The sequence below is a fragment of the Emiliania huxleyi genome (genome assembly GCF_000372725.1).
Source record: "Emiliania huxleyi CCMP1516 chromosome Unknown EMIHUscaffold_13, whole genome shotgun sequence".
In the NCBI taxonomy this organism is placed as follows: Eukaryota; Haptophyta; order Isochrysidales; family Noelaerhabdaceae; genus Emiliania; species Emiliania huxleyi.
In genome coordinates this window covers 465081-483101 of record NW_005201287.1, presented here as the reverse complement: position 1 = coordinate 483101, position 18021 = coordinate 465081, and the positions used below count along the sequence as shown (strand labels likewise).

At 68.1% G+C, this 18021-nt stretch overlaps 5 protein-coding genes across 5 annotated transcripts in view; 2 read left to right on the top strand and 3 right to left on the bottom strand.

Moving 5' to 3' along the window:
* Positions 1-1179: 1179 nt before the first annotated feature.
* EMIHUDRAFT_201010 (hypothetical protein) lies at positions 1180-4665 on the bottom strand (the record flags this gene model as incomplete). Its single annotated transcript, XM_005789160.1, has 7 exons — positions 1180-2155; positions 2237-2385; positions 2460-2609; positions 3445-3523; positions 3594-3673; positions 3750-3901; positions 4056-4665. The coding sequence occupies 7 exons, from the start codon at positions 4663-4665 to the stop codon at positions 1180-1182; spliced, it is 2196 nt and encodes a 731-aa protein (XP_005789217.1).
* A 1378-nt stretch (positions 4666-6043) lies between these two features.
* Positions 6044-6931, bottom strand: EMIHUDRAFT_309296 (hypothetical protein; the record flags this gene model as incomplete). The annotated part of the gene is made up of 1 exon (XM_005789159.1): positions 6044-6931. The coding sequence occupies one exon, from the start codon at positions 6929-6931 to the stop codon at positions 6044-6046; it is 888 nt and encodes a 295-aa protein (XP_005789216.1).
* Positions 6932-7468: 537 nt separating this feature from the next.
* On the bottom strand, positions 7469-8326 carry EMIHUDRAFT_351844 (hypothetical protein; the record flags this gene model as incomplete). The annotated part of the gene is given in 4 exon segments (XM_005789158.1): positions 7469-7886; positions 7902-7935; positions 8035-8210; positions 8310-8326. 3 exon segments carry the CDS (start codon positions 8190-8192, stop codon positions 7470-7472), a joined length of 609 nt encoding a protein of 202 aa, XP_005789215.1. The 5' UTR covers positions 8193-8210; positions 8310-8326.
* Positions 8327-13226: 4900 nt separating this feature from the next.
* Positions 13227-13653, top strand: EMIHUDRAFT_309295 (hypothetical protein; the record flags this gene model as incomplete). Its single annotated transcript, XM_005789157.1, has 2 exons — positions 13227-13244; positions 13447-13653. The coding sequence occupies 2 exons, from the start codon at positions 13227-13229 to the stop codon at positions 13651-13653; spliced, it is 225 nt and encodes a 74-aa protein (XP_005789214.1).
* A 1531-nt stretch (positions 13654-15184) lies between these two features.
* The window catches only part of EMIHUDRAFT_462347 (hypothetical protein), a gene marked incomplete at its 3' end in the record, with an annotated part of 6926 nt that continues 4089 nt past the window's right edge, over positions 15185-18021 (top strand). The window contains exons 1-6 of the mRNA XM_005789156.1: positions 15185-15699; positions 16285-16412; positions 16742-16819; positions 16909-17004; positions 17071-17097; positions 17202-17382. Coding sequence (XP_005789213.1) covers positions 15249-15699; positions 16285-16412; positions 16742-16819; positions 16909-17004; positions 17071-17097; positions 17202-17382 — 961 coding nt within the window. The 5' untranslated portion in view covers positions 15185-15248. The remainder of the gene's footprint in view (positions 15700-16284; positions 16413-16741; positions 16820-16908; positions 17005-17070; positions 17098-17201; positions 17383-18021) is intronic.

The following is an 18021-nucleotide window of genomic DNA, read 5'->3' as shown; positions in this document are numbered from 1 at the left end:
GTCCCGCGGCGGCGGCGGCGGCGGCGGCGGCGACGTAGGCACGCCCCGCGCCGCCGCGGGCGGGTCGTGCCGCTGCGACTGCCCTCGCGCAGCGGCCGGCCCCGCGGGCGCACGGGCGAGGTGCGAGAAGGTTGCGGCGGCGGGGCGGGCGAGGCGGCTCGACGCGAAGAGGTACGAGCTTGGCGTGCCGTCCTCCGAGAGAGCGAGCGCCCTTTCGTCGGCGCGCACCATTGCGCAGCTGCCGTCTGCGAGGCCGGGCTGATGGACCTAAGGAGCAAGGGACGGACGCATGAGTTGCACTGCGCCGGCTGCCGTTCGCGAGGCCGGGCGGCTCCTCGCCCTCCGCACAGACGCGCCCCCCGGAGGCCAAGCGGAAAGGGAAAGCCACCCCTCCGGCAGAGACGAGGGGAGCATCCGCCGCCCGACCTGAAGGAGAGAAAGGAAGCAGCCTGAGCTCGTTGTTAGGAAGGGGGGAGGGGGGGGGAGAGCCCCGCCGCCCCACCGCGTCGAAAGCAGCGCCACACACAAGTGTCTCCGCCCCGGCAACCAGCTGCAGCGCGCCGCCAACCTCCTGCCCGCCGGTCGCGGGTGCGCGCGTCGCCCTCGCCGCTGCGGCGGCGATCGCGGTCGCGCCCGTGTCGGTGGTGACGTCGCCGTGGAGGGCGGCGTACGCCTCTTTAGTCAGCGGCGGCGGAGCCGTCGGAGCGAGGAGGCGGACCTGGGCGATTGGAGCGACCTCGACGAGCAGCCTCCCTTCCAGAGTCGGCCCTGCGTCTACCGCCCGGTCGCCTGTTCGCGCCACACGGCGATGAGGGTCACCACCCCCTTCGAGAGTGTGTGTGTCCCTTCGAGAGTGGCGCAAAAGTGTGTGTCCGCCCCGCACTCTCCTCGCGTCGCGTCAGACCGGGCCTCTCGGGCAGTCTCGGGCAGTCTCGGGCAATCTCGGGCAATCTCGGGCAATCTCGGGCAATCTCGGGCAATCTCGGGCAGTCTCGGGCAGTCTCGGGCAATCTCGCGCTCTCCTGACGTCGCGTCAGACGCGGCGCGCACGCAGACGGAACCAGCCGCCTCGCCGACACGCAGCACCGACCCGCCGACGCTAGCGGCGCCGTGCGCTACGACCGGCTCCCCCGCCGCGTCGTAGCTGTCGCAGAGCAGCCAGCGGCGCGCCTTGATACATTAAGGCGCCTCGGTGTGACATCTGAGACATGATGATCTGGTCTCATGCCAGCGGCGCGCCTCGGCGTCGGCGGACGGCTCAGCCTCGAGCTGGACGGTCGCATTCGGAGGCACGACGGGCGGGTCCGCGTGCGCCGCCTGCAGCTCCGGGGGCGTCGCCAGCCGCAGCCGCGGGCGCACGAGCACGGCGAGCGAGTCCGTGTACTCGTCGGGGGCGGACGAGGCGCGCAGCCGGAGCGAGGCGCGGCCTGTCGCGATGCCAGTCACCACCACCGACGCGGCGCTCTCGCGCGCAGCAGTGCCCTGCGCCTCTCCGAGCCGAGGCGCCTCGCGGCTGGCGCTGGCTGCGGCGGGGGGCTCGACGACCGCGAGCCCGCCCTCGGTCCGCCACTCGAAGGTCGCGCCGTCGAGCATGCGCGCGGTGGCGGCCGGGTCGGTCGCGGCGCCGCTCTCGGCGACGGCGGCGGGGAGCGCGTGGCACCGCATCGAGGCGCCGAGTGCGAGCTGCGAGGAAGGGCAAGCGGCCACGAAGCCCGCGTGCCTGACGCGGACAGCCACGGGCAGCGACGCACACGACGGGTGGCCGGCGACCGAGAAGGCGACCCGCGCCGGGCCGAGCTTACTGCCGCGGACGGCGACCTCCCACTCACCCTCGCAGGCGCCGTCGCCGCCGCACGGGGGCGAGACGTCGGCGGTGGAGAGGTCTGCCAGCGCTGCGGCGGGGGCTTCCTCGGGCGGCAGCTCCTCCGCCGCCACGCCCGCGCCGGGCCAGAGGCCCCGCAGCCGGAAGGAGCCGTTGGAGCCGAGGGAGAGGGGGACGGGGCAGCGGCCCCGCTGCTCGGCGCCGCGGACGGCGTCGTGCTCGCACGCGTGCTGCACCGGGCGGAGAGGCGGCGAGCAGGCGACGGAGAAGGAGAGGGAGAAGTTGGATGGCGCGTGGTGCACGCGCACGCGCTGCTCGTGCGGCGCGTGGCACCTGATTGCACATCGGCGAGACGACTCACAGTCTGCGGTGCAGCGGTTGCAGCTCCGCTGCGCCCGTGCGGAGGGCTGGCACCGCAGCGCGACGACGAGCGAGTGTGGCCGCGCCCCCGGCACGACCCGCCCCCCTTCCAGCCTCCCTCCCACGAACTCGACCGCGAGCAGCCTCGTCGTCGCGTCGATGCGGGGGCGGAGGGAGGAGTCGTCGCCCGCAGCGGCGCGGACCTGCTCTCACTCACCACGAGGCGTGAAGACAGCCGCAGGGAGCCCCCCCCCCCCCCCCCTTCAGCTGCGCGGACCAGCGCGGATGGCAGGTTCGAAAACTCGAGGTGCTCCGCCGGAAGGGAGGGGTCGCCCTTGCGCGCCGTCTCGGCCGGCGCGCAGAGTCGTACCGCCGCCTCGGGCGGGGGAACGTGCGACGAGAGAGCGACCGACCGCTGGAGGACGTCCTGTTGCGAGCAGAGGGTGCCGGCGCGCAGACGGAGCGAGGCGGCGCCCGCCGCCACCGCGCGCACGCGGACCACCGCGCAAGAGTGGTGCCCCTCGCCCTCCCTCGCGCCTCCCCCTCCCCCTCCCCCTCCGCCTCCGCCTCCGCCTCCGCCTCCCCCTCCTCCTCCGCCGCCGCAGCGAGGCTGGCAAGCCGCGGTGCCGCTCAGCTCCCCGCCGGCAGCCCCTCCTCCGCCGCTCGCCGCGAAAGCGCTCCCCTCCCTCCGCCGGGCCTGGAGCGGCTCGAGGCTCCACTCGACAGTCAGGCCTGCGCACGAGAGAACACTAGTCATACTAACGAAGAATAAGAAGAGGTCAGGCCTGCGCACGAGATGATGATACCAATGACGATGATGAGACTACTACTGCCACTAGAGCAATGACAAGACTAAGAAGAAGAAGAAGGAGTCAGGCCTGCGCACGAGGAGAGGGCGAGTGGCGACCCGTCGCGGCCAGCAAAGAGGACGACCACCTCGAGCTCCGAGCCCGCCTCCGCCTCCAGCTCGGCGCCCGGCGCCGCCGCCTCCGCCAGCACCGCGGCGCGCGCCTCGCCTCCCGCCCCTCCTCCGACGAGGGCTGGCAGCTCGCCCGACGAGATCGCGAGCAGCGAGGCGACCTCGACGGCGGCGACGCGTGCGGCGGCGCTAGCCTGCGGCGTTAGGGTTAGGGTTAGGGTTAGGGTTAGGGGTAGGGGTAGGGTTCGGGCTAGGGTTCGGGCTAGGGTTCGGGTTCGGGTTCGCTCGCCTGCGGAGCTCGCACGTCGGTCGCGCGCAAAGAGACGCTGCCCGCACCGCGCACCGAGAGGTAGCGATCGCTCGCCACCGCCGCCGCGCTCTGAGGTCCAGCCTGCTCGACCCGCCAGCTGACGCAGCCGGACCTAACGACACGCCGATGGCGGGGTTGGCCGAATGCACCATTCGCAGCATGGCGGGCTCGCGCGTCCACACCCCCCGGACACGGAGGGCAGCGGCAGCGGATGCGCCTCGGCGTGCGCAGCGCAGAGCCAGGGGTAGACGAGGGTAGCCTCCTGCACGGCGAGGTGTGGGGAGGTGCGGGGAGATATGAGGGGAGGTGCGGGGAGATCGGAGGGTAGCCTCCTGCACGGCGAGAGGAGGCAGCACGACGAGAGGGACGCACGCGCGCTGCTCGCCCCACGAGCCGTCGGGCGCCGCGCCGAGCCGCGCGTCGAGCGAAGCGAGTCCGACAGAGGAGGCGCGCAAGCGGACGCACTGGCAGGTTGGGATGGCGGGAGCGCCTGGCGGACGGGGAAGGGGGAAGGGGGAAGGGGAGGGGGTGCCGGGGCGCCGTACCAACGCTGTTGTGCTTGATGGTGTCGTGGCATTCTTCTCAGTGCTGCCCCGAGGAGATGTGTCAGCGTTGCCTACTCCCGCCACCCCTCCTCCTCCCACTACTGCCCTCGCCTGGCGGAGCGCCGCCCACAAGGCACCCGTCGAAGGCGCTGCTGCACGCCTCCCCGCCGCCCGCAAGGTCGACAGCCGCCAGAGCCACCGCATTGCCTGGCGCCGCCCTTGCAGCGAGGGGCGCGGCGGCAAGCTCGTCGGCAGCGGGCGGGAGAGGCTCGCCCGCGGCGGAGCAGCCGCCGCCGAGGGAGAGAGTCGGAACGAGGTGCCTGTCGGAGCGGCCGCACGTCTGTGCGGAGTGCGGCAGCAGCGGCAGCGGCGCCGAGCCGTTGAGCAGGAGCCGCTCGGACGCGGGGACGCCGTCCGCACTGACGAGCGGGTCGTGCGCAAAGACGTGGAGCGACGCGTTGCGAGCCTCGCCGGCGACGAGGTAGACAGTGCGCGGGTCGTCCTCCGCCAGAACCGGCCCCGCTCCCCCGCCCGACCCCTCGAGACCTCGAGACGCCTCGAGGCGAGGGCAGCCCGCGGGAGGGCGGCGGAGCAGTCGGCGCGCCGCCGCAGCCTCGGCAGGCTCGGGCACAGAGAGCGAGAGCTCGCGCGGCGCGGCAACCACCAGGGGCGCCTTGGCCGCGTGGATACGCATCGCGACGTGCCTCATCGCCACGTCCGCCTCGCCCTTCCCCGCCGCGTGGAAGACGCCGCCTAGAAAGTTCCTAGAAGTTACTCCTCGCTTCCTAGAAGGTTCCTAGAAGGGAGTGGAAGACGCCGCCTCCATCCACCGATCCGACCGCAGGGTTGCCGATCATCGACCAGCGCGTGGACGGCGCGGGCGACCCTCTCGGCAGCAGCTGCGCCGCGCGCCGGTCGAAGCTCTCCGGCGTGTGGCAGACGCCCTCCTGGTGGCTGCAGAGGTGGTACCGAAGGCAAGAGCCGGGCGGGACGGCGACGCGGCGGCCGGGCCAGAGCATGACGTGCGCCGGACGTATGCGGATCGAGACGAGGCCGCTGACCTGCTGCCTCGCGGCCGCCGTCTCGTTGAGCAGCGTGGCGGACGTCTGCACTGCCGGGTTGGGGGTGGTTGCGTGCACCGGCACGCGGTAGTGGAGTCGGGCCGCCTCGGGTCGCGAGGCGAGGGCCTCGAGGTCGGAGTCGAGGATCTGGCGGGTGGTGGCGAGGTCCACAAACGACAGCTCGCTCGGCCCCTCCCACCGCCAGCGGAAGTGGAGCCTCCGCATCGCGGACTCGGAAAACTCGTTGCCCTCGACGTCGTACCCGTGCGCCTGCAGCCACTGCATCTCGTCGTCCTGCGCGACCATCTCGCGTGTGGTGGTCGAGATGGAGAGGGAGGAGATGAGCCCCACGTTCACCTCGCACCCCAGCGACTCGTCCCCGAAGCACGACGCCGAGCCCCGCGCCTCCGACCCGTCGCCCTCGACCGGCACCGCGAGCACCATCGTTCGGCAGTGGCCCTTGCCGCGGCCGCCCTCGCAGCCGCCCGGCGCGAGGGCGCGGGTGACGAGCTGCACCCGCCGACTCGACCCGTGCGGGCAGCCGGCCGCCTCCTCCAGCCGCACGACCTGCACGAGGGACACGTCGGCCGCAGACCACTTGAAGCAGCCCGGCGCCGCCTCGAGCGAGAAGGGCGTGTGCGGGCTGAGTAGGAGGTTGCGCGCGCTGATGCGCCGCGTCTCCGCACCACACAGCTCGCCGGCCGGGGCGGAGAGCAACACGAGGAGCATGAGAGCACCGACGCCGAAGGAGCTCGGCGGCCTTCGCCCCGTGCCCGAGAGCCCGAGAGCGCGCGTATACAAGTTCGCGCGCGAAAAAAATCTTGCAGAAATGTGATAACTGAAAAGCGCAGCGTGACGCACAACTTTACCCTAAAATACGTGTTTGTTCCGCTCCTTTCCTTGGGCTGTTCCATTTCCTCATCTCCTTCCAACCTAGGGGGGCGAGTGCGGGGGCGGGGTGCGGTGCGGTGTGTGTGTGTGCGTGAGTGAGAGATTTGCCTTCATCCGTCGCGCGATTCTGCGTAACTAGAGCGAGGCGGCGTCGACGCGCACCATCCGCTCCGCGCCTTTCTCGCCCTCGTAGTACTTCACGATGCCGCTGGGAAACTCCGCGCGCACCATCCGCTCCGCGCCTCGCTCGCCCTCGCCTCGCTCGCCCTCGTAGTACGCCACGCTGCCGTCGGGGAGCTCCGACCGCACCATCCGCTCCGCACCTTTCTCGCCCTCGTAGTGCTGCACGTAGCCGTTGGACTCCAGGCGCACCTTCCGCTCCGCACCTTGCTCGCCCTCGCAGTACTGCACGGTGCCGTCGGCAGTCTCCAAGCGCACCTTCCGCTCCCGGCCTCGCTCGCCCTCGTAGTGCTGCACCTTGCCGCTGGGAATCACCAAGCGCACCTTCCGCTCCCGGCCTCGCTCGCCCTCGTAGTGCTGCACCATGCCGGACTGCAAGAGGCGCCGCCGCAGCATCGCGCCATTCTCTTCGCCGCGCCGCAGTCTCCAGTACTCGGCGCGACTCGCGCCAGCACCCGTCACTTCCGACGAGAGGCGGAGTGCCGGGCTCACCCTCGCAAGCCACGGGAAATTGTCGGCGCTGGCGCGGCGGTCGGCGGCGTAGGCGCGAAGGGTGGCCTCGTTGAGCGTGTCCATGATGGGCGCCCCGACGAACGATCCGGCATGCAAGCGCTCGATGAGCAGCAGCCGCATCGCCACGGCGAAGAGAGGGTCCTTGAAGCGCGCCAGGCCGCTGCGCAGGGCGAGGAGGCCGAGGCGCGGCGACGCGAGGCTGAAGGCGGCGCAGTCGGAGAAGTCGTCGACGCCCTCGAGGATGCGAAGGTGCAGCTCCGGCGGCAGCTCGCCCAGCCAGTCCGTGGGCGGGGCGTCGTCGTCGGTGCGTGCGCGGGGCGAGCGCGACATTGGTTTCGAGGTACCCCTAGGGGCTAGGGTATTGAAAGAATTTGTGTCGCCGCTGCTGCGCGGCGAGCTTTCTGGGCTCAGCCGTTGGACCACCGCTCGCGGCTCTGGAGACTCAGAGCGCTCGCGGCTTGAGCCGACGGCGTGACCTGCCGAGCTCGCGGCTCCTGGAAGGCAACGAGCCAATAATCATAGTGGCGGGAGGCGGGGGCTGGGTCCATAGCGGCGAGGCGCGGGACCGTCTGCGTGCAGCGTGGCGTGAAGTGGGTCGCGTCCCCGCCCGGATTTCCTCAACCCATGTTTCCTTACAACTGTATAAGCGCTTTATGCATGTGAAGTACTATAGCGGTGCGGAACCTGCCCGCCTCGCCGCTCCAGTCTGTTATCCGTCCAGTGTCCAGAGCCACACATGCCGTGTTGCCGAATGCCGAGCTCGCGCGGAAAAGTTCAAACCGCTGACCAAAAAGGCGTCATGTTAGCCGATCCGCATGACCGAGATCACGGCGCAGCGCCAAGCGCCGCGCCGCGCGCGAACGGGCTCCTACTGCGTCTCGCGCGTGATCGCGAAACCCAAGACGCAGTGGCCAAAGTCGAGCGCCGCGATGCCGTTCGTGGCTCCTGCCGAGTCGAGATGGTACCGCTCGTGGATCTCGTAGATCGAGCGGACGAGGAGCGCCGCCCGCTCGCGGGCCGACGCGGGGAAGAGCGAGTGGCTTGCCGGCGACCACGGCGCCGCCGCCCGCCGAACCAGCGCCGCCGCCTCGCCCGCGCCGCCCGCGGCGCGCCGCAGTGGCGTCGGCTCGCCCTCGTGCAAGCTTGCGCCGCTGCGCAGGAGGGAGGTGGCGCGGGCGGCGGTGAGGGTCTCAAGGTGCGCGAGCGGTGTCCAGCCGCGGCTGGCGACCAGCCAGGCAGCGAGGTCGACGTGGCCCTCATCGGTTGCGATCTCCTCGGGCGTGCCAACGGTTGGCACTGCGGCGCGGGAGGCGCCGTAGGAGGAGAGGAGCTTGGCGACCTCGAGGTGGCCCTCCTGGCACGCCATGTTCAGCGGCGTGGCGCCTTGGGGCGTGACTTGTTCGACCGCCACGCCAGCCTCGAGAAGCAGCGCGGCGACCTCGAGGTGGCCGTTCTGGCACGCAACGAGCAGCGGCGTGGCGCCGTCCTCGTCCGCCTGGTCCATCGCGACGCCGGCCTCGAGAAGCAGCCGGGCGATCTCCGGGTGGTTGTTCTGGCACGCCATGAACAGCGGCGTGGTGCCGTCGTTCATCGCTTGGTTGATGTCAGCGCCAGCGTCGCGCAGCAGCTTGGCGACCTCGAGGTGGCCGTTCTGGCACGCCTTGAGTAGCGGCGTGACGCCGTCCTCGTCCGCCTGGTCCATCGCGACGCCGGCCTCGAGGAGCAGCCGGGCGCACACGAGCTGGCCCTTCTCGCTCGCGATGAACAGCGGCGTGGCACCATCCTCTGTAGCTTGGTTGATCGCTGCGCCAGCCTCGAGGAGCAGCTGCAAGCACTCGAGGTGGCCCTCCTGGCACGCGATGAATAGCGGCGTGGCACCATCCTCTGTAGCTTGGTTGATCGCTGCGCCAGCCTCGAGGAGCAGCTGGGCGCACCCGAGGTGGCCGTTCTGGCACGCGAAGTACAGCGGCGTGGCGCCACCGTCTTTGGCTTGGTCGACCGCCGCGCCGACCTCGAGGAGCAGCCGGACGCATTCGATCTCGCCGTTGATGCTCGCAGCGCTCAGCGGCGTGGTGCCGTCGTCCATGGGTTGCTCTATCGCCGCGCCCGCCTCGAGAAGGAGCCTGGCGCACTCGACCTGGCCCTCCTGGCTCGCGACGTACAGCGGCGTGGCGCCACCCTGTGCGATTTGGTCGGTCGCCGCGCTGGCCTCGAGAAGCAGCCGGACGCACTCGACCTGGCCCTGCTGGCTCGCGACGTACAGCGGCGTGACGCCATTCTCATCGGCCTGGTTGATCGCCGCGCTCGCTTCGAGGAGCAGCCTGGCGCACTGGACGTGGCCCTCCTCGCTCGCGAGGAGGAGCGCGGTGGCGCCGCCGCTGTCAGCCGCCCCGACGCTCGCGCCGCCCTCTAGCAGCAGCCGCACCGCCTCGGCCTGCCCGTGACGAGCGGCCCAGGTGAGCAGCGTGTCCTGCGTGATGGTGGTTTGCCGCGCGTCGAGCTGGGCCGCGAGCGACGTGCCGTGCGTCCCCTGCCAGGAGAGGAAGGCCGCGCAGCCAGTCCAGGTCGCCCCTCATATGAAGAAAAACGTTTCGCGCCCTTTCCCTGCGAACGCGCACCCCCGGGGCTAGGGCTCTCTTGCCCGCAACCCGATGCCAATCATCCGGCCCGCTTGCTGCGCTTCTTAGCTCCCCGGCCCTGGATGTGCGGTTGATGACTGCACTCCAAGTGCTCCAAGTGCTCCATCCAACGCACGGGCCCTGGGAGTGCCCCATTTCTTTTTTCCTTTCTTTTTTTGGGTCCTGTGGGCACCCTAACACACAACTCACAAGACACTAATGCCAGCCTACCCTCTCCGGCAAGAGGAGCCCGCGAGAACCCCCCTCTCGACAGCGGTGCGAAGTGGCGAAATAGCGGGTAGATAAGCGCCGCGGTGCGCAGGCCCATCATGGAGTCCCTCTCTTTCGGACGGTGCCAAACATAACTTATCCGGACATATCACACCTATCCAGACTAGTGCGGTTGAAAAAACCACCTCCCAAGCACGGGGCCAAGTTGGACCACTTTCTCTAGCTGCGCACCATTTCGCGCGTGGAGTTTTGCCGAACTATGGTGTGCATAGGCTGCTGGTGTGGGGCGACCGGGTCTCACAGTGGGGCATCTCGACAGGAGATGAGTCATGAGTGGAAGCCTCGGGGGTCGGAAAGACCATCTCGGGTCGCCGAGGGGGCGGGTCGGACGCCGGATCCTACTGCTGGCTGGAGGACGTCGCCGGCTCCGCGATTTTTGGCGCCCCAGGCGCCTCCATCCGGGCCGAGCGGCGCCAGCTGGTAGCTGGAGCCGCAGGGCGGTCGGGCCGACACCGTATGCTAGTCGGAGTGGGTTGTCTAGGGGTGTAGAGGTCGGTAGAGTACAGTGTCCACCTAGCCACGTGGTCGCGGCCTGAAGCTCCAAGCTTCTGGGAGTGAGGTCCCACATCGCTGGACTCCATTTGTGTGCAGGCGGCACCCTTCCGATCGTTCGCCGACGTACCTAGCCGGGGTGGTACTAAATAACTTTTGGATATAGAAGGTACCGATACTAGGGGAAACCCGGAGCGCAGAGCCAACCCTCGGGGACCCGTGTTTACTTTAAGGCCCTTGCCCTGCGAACGCGCACCCCCGGGGCTAGGGCTCTCTTGCCCGCAACCCGATGCCAATCATCCGGCCCGCTGGGTGCGCTTCTTAGCTCCCCGGCCCTGGATGTGCGGTTGATGACTGCACTCCAAGTGCTCCAAGTGCTCCAACGCACGGGCCCTCAGCGGAGCTGGGAAGAGGACCGCCGCAAGCGGCGTGGCGTGGAGCGGTTGAGCATCCCTCCGGGGGCCCCTCTGCGCCGGGGAGGCGTTGTTGGAGGCTAGGACGCAAGCGTCCGTCGCCCTGGTTTCAAACTCGGGGCCCTCCGCTACGCTCCGACCCGAATTTGGAGGGCCTGAAAGTTTAAGGTGTTGCTGCGCAAAAGGGGTCGGACCAGGGCGCAGCTCATGCTAAGAGCTAGAAGGGGAGCTAGAGAGAACGACTACCCTGTCCCGTTATTGCGTACACCAACACCACAAAAGCTCTCTCTCTCCTGTCCTCAGACACTCCGGGGGTCCACAACTACCGTGTCCCTCGACTAGCTGCCACGTGCCGACCGAGAGCGGATCTCCTCCTGCTCCGCAAGGAGGGTGGCCAAGGCTAAAGTCTTGCCGGAGCCGCCGGGCGCGTTGACGACTTGGAGAAGGTCGCCCTTGCACTTGTACTTGTAGAGATGCTCGAGGGGGTGCTTTGTGGGGCGGTGCGCAGCCAGGCCAGCAGTGAGGGGAGGCGCACCCTCACTCTCCTCGGTTGCAGAGCTCGTCGGAGGCTGCGGCACGACGGGAGGGTCGCGATAGCAGTCCTCGGGCGAGCCGACGCGCATGTCCAACCAGCGGCGCGCAGGTCCCGGCTCGCCGCCCGCTCCTCCGCCCGGGCTGCCTCGGCCGGCGGCGAGGGCGGCGGGGAGGAGGGCGGTGGGGAGGGCGGCGGCGAAGAGGGTGGCCTGCTCATTATCGGCGGTGGCGGGGAGGGCGGCCGGGGTAGGGTCACCTCACCTACCTACCTATTGCGGGCGCCAACCGCCAGGCTCCGTGCCCACCTACCTACCTATTCCCAGGCCGCGCAGCGAAGCAAAAAATGCCCGTTAGCCCTCTGTGAATAGGCTCCGCCCAGCGCCCGGCGTACCCGTCTCGGCTGGCGTCCCAGCCGCAGGCGACTCGTCTGCATGGCCCCGTTCGCGGGTTTAGCGTCTCCCGCGCGAGCGAAGCGGTTTTTGTGGGAGCCGGAACCCAGCTTTCTTTTCTCACACTAACTGTGGCTGTGTAAAAGAAAGAAAGAAAGAAAACAGACAACCCAGGGGAGGGATGGGAGAACGGCACGCCGCCACCACACAGGGATTTTAAGGAGAGGGGTGTGGTGCGCTAGCCGTCGCCCACCCTTGGCGCTTGGGCGTCCGCCTCTTCCTATCTCTCTTCACAGTCTCTCTCCGATTCTCGCTGCAACCTTCGTGCCACCTCGCGGTCTCCCCCTTCTCGTCGTGCTCTCCCTGTGGCTGTGTCGCGGGGCGCGGAACTCGGTGAGTTTTCTTCTTTTGATTTGAGACTTTCCGGGTACTGCGGCGAACCCTCTTCCCAGGCCGCGCAGCGAAGCAAAAAATGCCCGTTAGCCCTCTGTGAATAGGCTCCGCCCAGCGCCCGGCGTACCCGTCTCGGCTGGCGTCCCAGCCGCAGGCGACTCGTCTGCATGGCCCCGTTCGCGGGTGTAGCGTCTCCCTCGCGAGCGAAGCGGTTTTTGTGGGAGCCGGAACAGCTTTCTTTTCTCACACTAACTGTGGCTGTGTCGGACGCGGGTTTTCTTCTTTTGATTTGGTCACTTCCGGGTACTGCAGGCAGAACGCGAACTTTCAGAGTCGGGGCATTTCACACGTTCATGTCGAGGCGTCCGCCCATCGCTCTGCTCTCCCTAGCCTCCATCGCTGTGGCCGGCGTGTCGCCGCCGTGGCGACCTGCGACCGTCCGCGACCTGCACAGCGAGTACGGCAACATCTTCAAACACGGCAACAGAAACGCAGCCTCGCACCTGTGGGTGAGCTTCATCCTCCAGCGCGCGTCGCAGCTGGCGCCGTCGAAGCTGGAGGAGATGTTCACGGGCTTCTGCGCCGTCTCTGGCTCGCCGACCCGCCCGAGCGACTACACGCGATACCGCCTTACGCTGCCTCGCGTCGACGGCGGAGGCCTCGTGAGCGGGTTCATGTACTACTGCTGCTGGCCGTGCGTGTGTGACACGCAGGACTTTATACGAGTCGACACTGCCAACGTCACGCTCGCGGGCGGGGAGGCGCGTCTGCTTTCCTCTCCCCTCTCTGCAGCTGCCTCTCTGTCTTCCGCGAGCCGCCGAAGCACTCTGGGAGGTGGAGAGAGGCGACAGGCCAACCCCCCTCCCTCCCTCGCCCTGCAAGGTCCGCCGCTACTACTGGGCGGTGGTCGGCAACCCGTGCGACGACCCGCCCAAGCTGCGCGAGCCCTTCGTGCAGCCCTTCTACGGCCGCGGCGAGACATCGGGGCATCCGGTTAGACGGGGCGCCGCGCCTTCGTCGAGCCTTCTCGGAGCCTTCCCCCTTAGGCGAGACGACGCTCGAGCGCGAGGCGGCCGAGGTGCGGTGCGATGCGGACGGCAGGTTGATCGGCGCTTCCCTCTCCGACCACGGCACGAGATGAACCGAGATGGACCGAGATGAACCGAGATTGGTCGAGATGAACCGAGATTGGTCGAGATTTGATATTGCTCCACACACCGCTCACGTGCGCGCAGGCTTTCCAATCATCTCGATGTTCTTCGGCGCGGCGCCCGCCACCGCCGAGCAAGCCTCGCGCGCCGCGGTCGCCGCCGACGGCTCTGCGGCCAGCGCTGTGGCGGCCCGCTGGAGTCGCGACGGCGGGCGCATCCGCCGAGAGGACTCGAGAGGACCCGAGATTGCCCGCGACTAGGCGGCCCCGATCGCCCCCGAGCCGGGCCGGGTCAGCAGGAGCGAGGACGGAGTCTCGTTTCAGGACGAGGGCGAGTACGGTCCGATGTGCCGAGAGCGGGAGGTGCGTGCTAGCCGAGGGGAGGACGAGATCGACCCGAGATTGAAGTGAACTGAGAGGCAGATGAGAGGCAGCCGAGAGGCAGGGGAGAGAGAGAGGCAGGTGGGAGGTCAGCCGGGCGAACAGGCAGCCCCCCGAGGCGCCGAGGTGCAGACGGCAGGCGGGACCATGTCTCTGATCATGTCTCTGCCCCGCCGCACCGCAGGCGAACGGCTTCAACAGCGGGATGGGCGAGATCTTCCGCAAGGTTGCCTCCATCTCCCCCGTGGCCATCTCTCCGCGGCTGCAGGCGGACGCGCCGCAGACCGCGGAGCAGACGACGGAGGCCGTCGAGCCGGCGGGCAGTGGGGCGGGCGCGGCTGCCGAGGCGGCGGAGGAGAAGGGCTCCTGCCCGCAGGCGGAGGTGAGGTGACTGTGAGTGCCAGTGTGTTTGCGTGTGTGTGTGTGGGGGGGTAAGGTAAGGTAAGGTAGGTTTCTCTCTGTGTGTGTGGGGGGGATGTGGTGATCGCTTTCACGATCGAGTGTACGGACGGTACCGGAGCTAAGTGCCTCGCCGTCCTCGCAGCCGTCGGTGGTTTTTCCTTTTCTTCTTTTGACCGCGCAAGACATAAGGGTGGCTCAGGGCTCTGCCCGCAAGGCGCCCGCGTCGCCGACGCGGAGGCGGTACCATTGACTAATCCCGGGATTCACACCCACACGACCAAATAGCGGAAATTCGAATACCGTGCAAAAACCACGGAATCTGCGACGAAGAACGTCACCTCAAGTTTGGCTAACTCCATTAACATGGGCGATCCGGCGCTTCCTTCGATTGGACGGACGAAATGATCGGGAAAACGAAAAGCGGGACCGCCATCGGCCATCGCGACATCTGGGGGTTCACCATAGATGCCGAGCTGCTCGGCCCGCCATGCGCGCGCGCCTCGCCCGAGCGCAGCCACCTGCGGACCTGGCCAGCCTGTATACGACGACGACGGCATCTCACACCCCGCGCTGGCCAGCGCCATCAGCCCCTCACGGCCCGGCCCAACCTCCCTCTTTGCTAGCGCCATCGCCTCCAGCGCCTCCAATCAAGTCGCACCTCTCTTCTTCAGCGAATGCAGCGGCAGCACCACGTCAGAGGCCGGGCCGACTGGCGGACCTGCATGCCCAGCCATGCCCCCCACTCCCCACCCGCTTGGATCGATCAGCTGACAGCTCCACCAGCTCCACCACACCGCGTGTCGTGTCATGAAGCATGATAGATAGACATAGAAAGCATAAAGGTCTGGTCTCCAAAAAGAACTCTCGACGCCCGCCGCGCGCGCCCGCGCCCCGCCCCTTTTGCGCAGCAACACCTTAAACTTCATGGCCCTCCAAATTCGGGTCGGAGCGTAGCGGAGTGGTGCCCGAGTTTGAAAAAGGCGACGGACGCTTGCGTCCTAGCCTCCAACAACGCCTCCCCGGCGCAGAGGGGCCCCCGGAGGGACATGCTCAACCGCCCCACGCCACGCCGCTTGCGGCGGAGAGAGAGAGAGAATTCTTGATACGAAACCACGACGACACACACCAGTCGACTCGCATCGGTTGCCTCCATGAACGGCGGAGCTATTCTCGCGCCCACACCACACCTGGCTCCAACGTGGACACGCCCATAGCTGGGGACACTACTAGGTCACGCATGGCATCACAGAAGTTTTATCTCTGGGCCCCGAAAGGCATCTCTAGCAGTGTCGTTACACATGCCCCCTCCCCTCCTGGGCGCATGCGCCTCACGTCTCGCCAGAGCATAAGCCCTTGGCGTGTGGCGAGACGAGTTTTTCGCCATCGCATCTCTCTCTCTCTCTCTCTCTCTCTCTCTCTCTCTCTCTCTCTCTCTCTCTCTCTCTCGCCGCTTGCGGCGGTCCTATCCCAGCTCGCGGCGTGTTGACAAGGGACGCACGTCGCGGGCATCGCGGGCGCATCGCTGGAAATCGCCGTCGTCCAGCAAGAAACGCGACGCCCCGCCCTCTTGCTATTTACACAGGCATGAGCTGCGAGGCGGCGGACGTCTCTGCCGTCGCTGCGCCGCCGCAGTGGTGCGGCGGCGCCGTCCACGCCGCCTACGACACCTGCGTCTCGAACGCCATCCAGCTCGCGTCGCACCCGCTCCACGAGGCGATGGAGCTGGGCAGCGCGCTGTGGAGCCTTACGGCGGAGGCGTCGGCGTGGCAGATGTGCCTCCTCTCCGTCCTCGCCGTCGTCACCGTCCGCCAGTACTTTCGGTGGGTCATGTGGACCGGCCTCGCCGCCGCCTTCCTTGCCGGACAGCTCATCTTTGTCGCGTGGCAGATGGCGATGATCGCCCTGTCGGTGCTGTGCGTCTCGCTGCTCAACATAGCGTCCAAGGTCTGGTACGTCCTCGAGTCCACCTCGCGCTGGTACCGCGGAGGCTCCATCTCTCGCCGCGTCGCGCTCCGCCGCACGCTGCAGGCGGCCGGTCCTCGGGTGGAACAGCCCCGCTGCCGCCTCTTCACACCTCGAGGTGGCAGCAGGCGGCCGGTCCTTGGGTGGAGTGGGCGGCGGCGGCGCGCGAGCTCGACTCGCTCGACGGCAAGGACGCGTGGCGCGCAGAGCCGCCGCCGAATTGCGACCGGATCGGCGCAGCGACGACGCAGCTCAAGAGCGCGCGAGAGTCAAACGACCTGCAGGCGCTGGTGCAGGCTGCTGTGAACTAATGGAGAACGATGGATACGAATTCGCTGACTACCTGCAGGCGCTGATGCGGCTGCTTTCCTCGATGCTGGTGGGAGATTAGGAGCAGACAAACTCGCGGGCGCTGCACCCCGAGTGCCCCCCCGGGGGGCAAAACTGCGGGGGGGCGGGCTGAGTGCCCACCTGGAGGGCTCATTTTGAATCAGGTGCCGCGTCGGCACCAAGGAGGCTGTCGAGAGGCTCCACGACGAGCTCGCCGGGGGGGTCAAGCACTTTGCGGGGGCCCCCCCCCCCCCCCCCCACACCCCCCGTGCGCGAGCCTCTCGCGCCGCGAGATCACCCGAGATGACTCGAGATGACCCGAGATCAGGCGCCCCCTGCGCCAGCCTCTCGTACCGCGAGAGGCTTCAGCTCTTCGAGCGCGCGTCCGTCTGCATCGGCCACACCGCGCTCTGCCTCTCGGGCGGCGGCTCGCTCGCCATGTACCACCTCGGCGTCGTGCAGGCGAGATTGCACGAGGCTGCACGAGACTGCACGAGACTGCACGAGATTGGAGGAGATCGCATGCACCACCTCGGCGTCGTGCAGGCGAGATTGCACGAGATTGCACGAGACTGCACGAGACTGCACGAGATTGGAGGAGATCGCATGCACCACCTCGGCGTCGTGCAGGCGAGATTGCACGAGATTGCACGAGATTGCACGAGACTGCACGAGATTGGAGGAGATCGCATGCACCACCTCGGCGTCGTGCAGGCGAGATTGCACGAGATTGCACGAGACTGCACGAGATTGCTCGAGGTTGCAGGAGGTTGTGTCTGCTGCAGGCTCTCATCGAGGCGGGCACGATGCCGCGGATCGTCTCCGGCACCTCTGGTGGCGCCATCGTCGCCGGCGTGCTCGCGGTCAACACCGACCAGGAGGGGGCGTCTCGGGCACCAGCCCGCGCGACGGAGAGCTCCACTCTGAGCTCGCTCCTCGTGGACGCTCGCAGGAGATGCTGTCGGACATTATCCAGCGCGACATCGCCGTCCGCTACCTGCCCGACCGCTGGTTCCCGCCGCTGCCGCAGCTGCTCTACAACTCTGTGGTGCTCGGCTCGCCTCGTCGACAGCACTGTGAGTAGTCCAGCTGTGAACAGTGCAGCTGTGAATAGGTGCTCGGCTCCCTCGTCGACAGCACTGTGAGTAGTCCAGCTGTGAACAGTGCAGCTGTGAATAGGTGCTCGGCTCGCCTCGTCGACAGCACTGTGAGTAGTCCAGCTGTGAACAGTGCAGCTGTGAATAGGTGCTCGGCTCGCTCGTCGACAACGACGTGTTCGCGCGCTGCACGCGCCGCTACTACGGCGACACCACCTTCGAGGAGGCGTACCGCAAGACGGGCCGCGTCGTCAACATCAATATCTCCTCCTCGTCGCAGGCGAGCGAGGAGCTCAGTACTACTCTGAGTAGTCACTACTCAGGAAGGAGTGAGTAGTCCAGTTGGCCAGCATCGACGTCTCCTCGTCGCGCAGGCGAGGAGAGTCTTGCTGGAGACTGTAGTCAGTAGTCAGCCTTCGGCCATCTAGTTCGGGGGAGTGGTGTGCACAGGAGAGCGACTCCTCGGCGGCGGTGTCGAAGCGACTGAGACCTCCCCCTTGCTCGCCCCCTCGCAGGGCGGATCAGGCGCGCGGACGGCGCTGCTCCTCAACGCGCTCACCGCCCCGCACGTCCTCGTCCGCTCGGCGGTGCACTACCTCCAGCCCATACCTCCCCCACACCTCCCCACACCTCCCCCACACCTCCCCACACCTCCCCCACACCTCCCCACATCTCCCCATACCTCCCCCACACCTCCCCACACCTCCCCACACCTCCCCACATCTCCGCACACCTCCCCACACCTCCCCACACCTCCCCACACCTCCCCCACACCTCCCCCATACCTCCCCCACACCTCCCCACACCTCCCCCACACCTCCCCACACCTCCCCCACACCTCCCCACATCTCCCCATACCTCCCCCACACCTCCCCACACCTCCCCACACCTCCCCACACCTCCCCCACACCTCCCCACACCTCCCCACACCTCCCCACACCTCCCCACACCTCCCCACACCTCCCCAC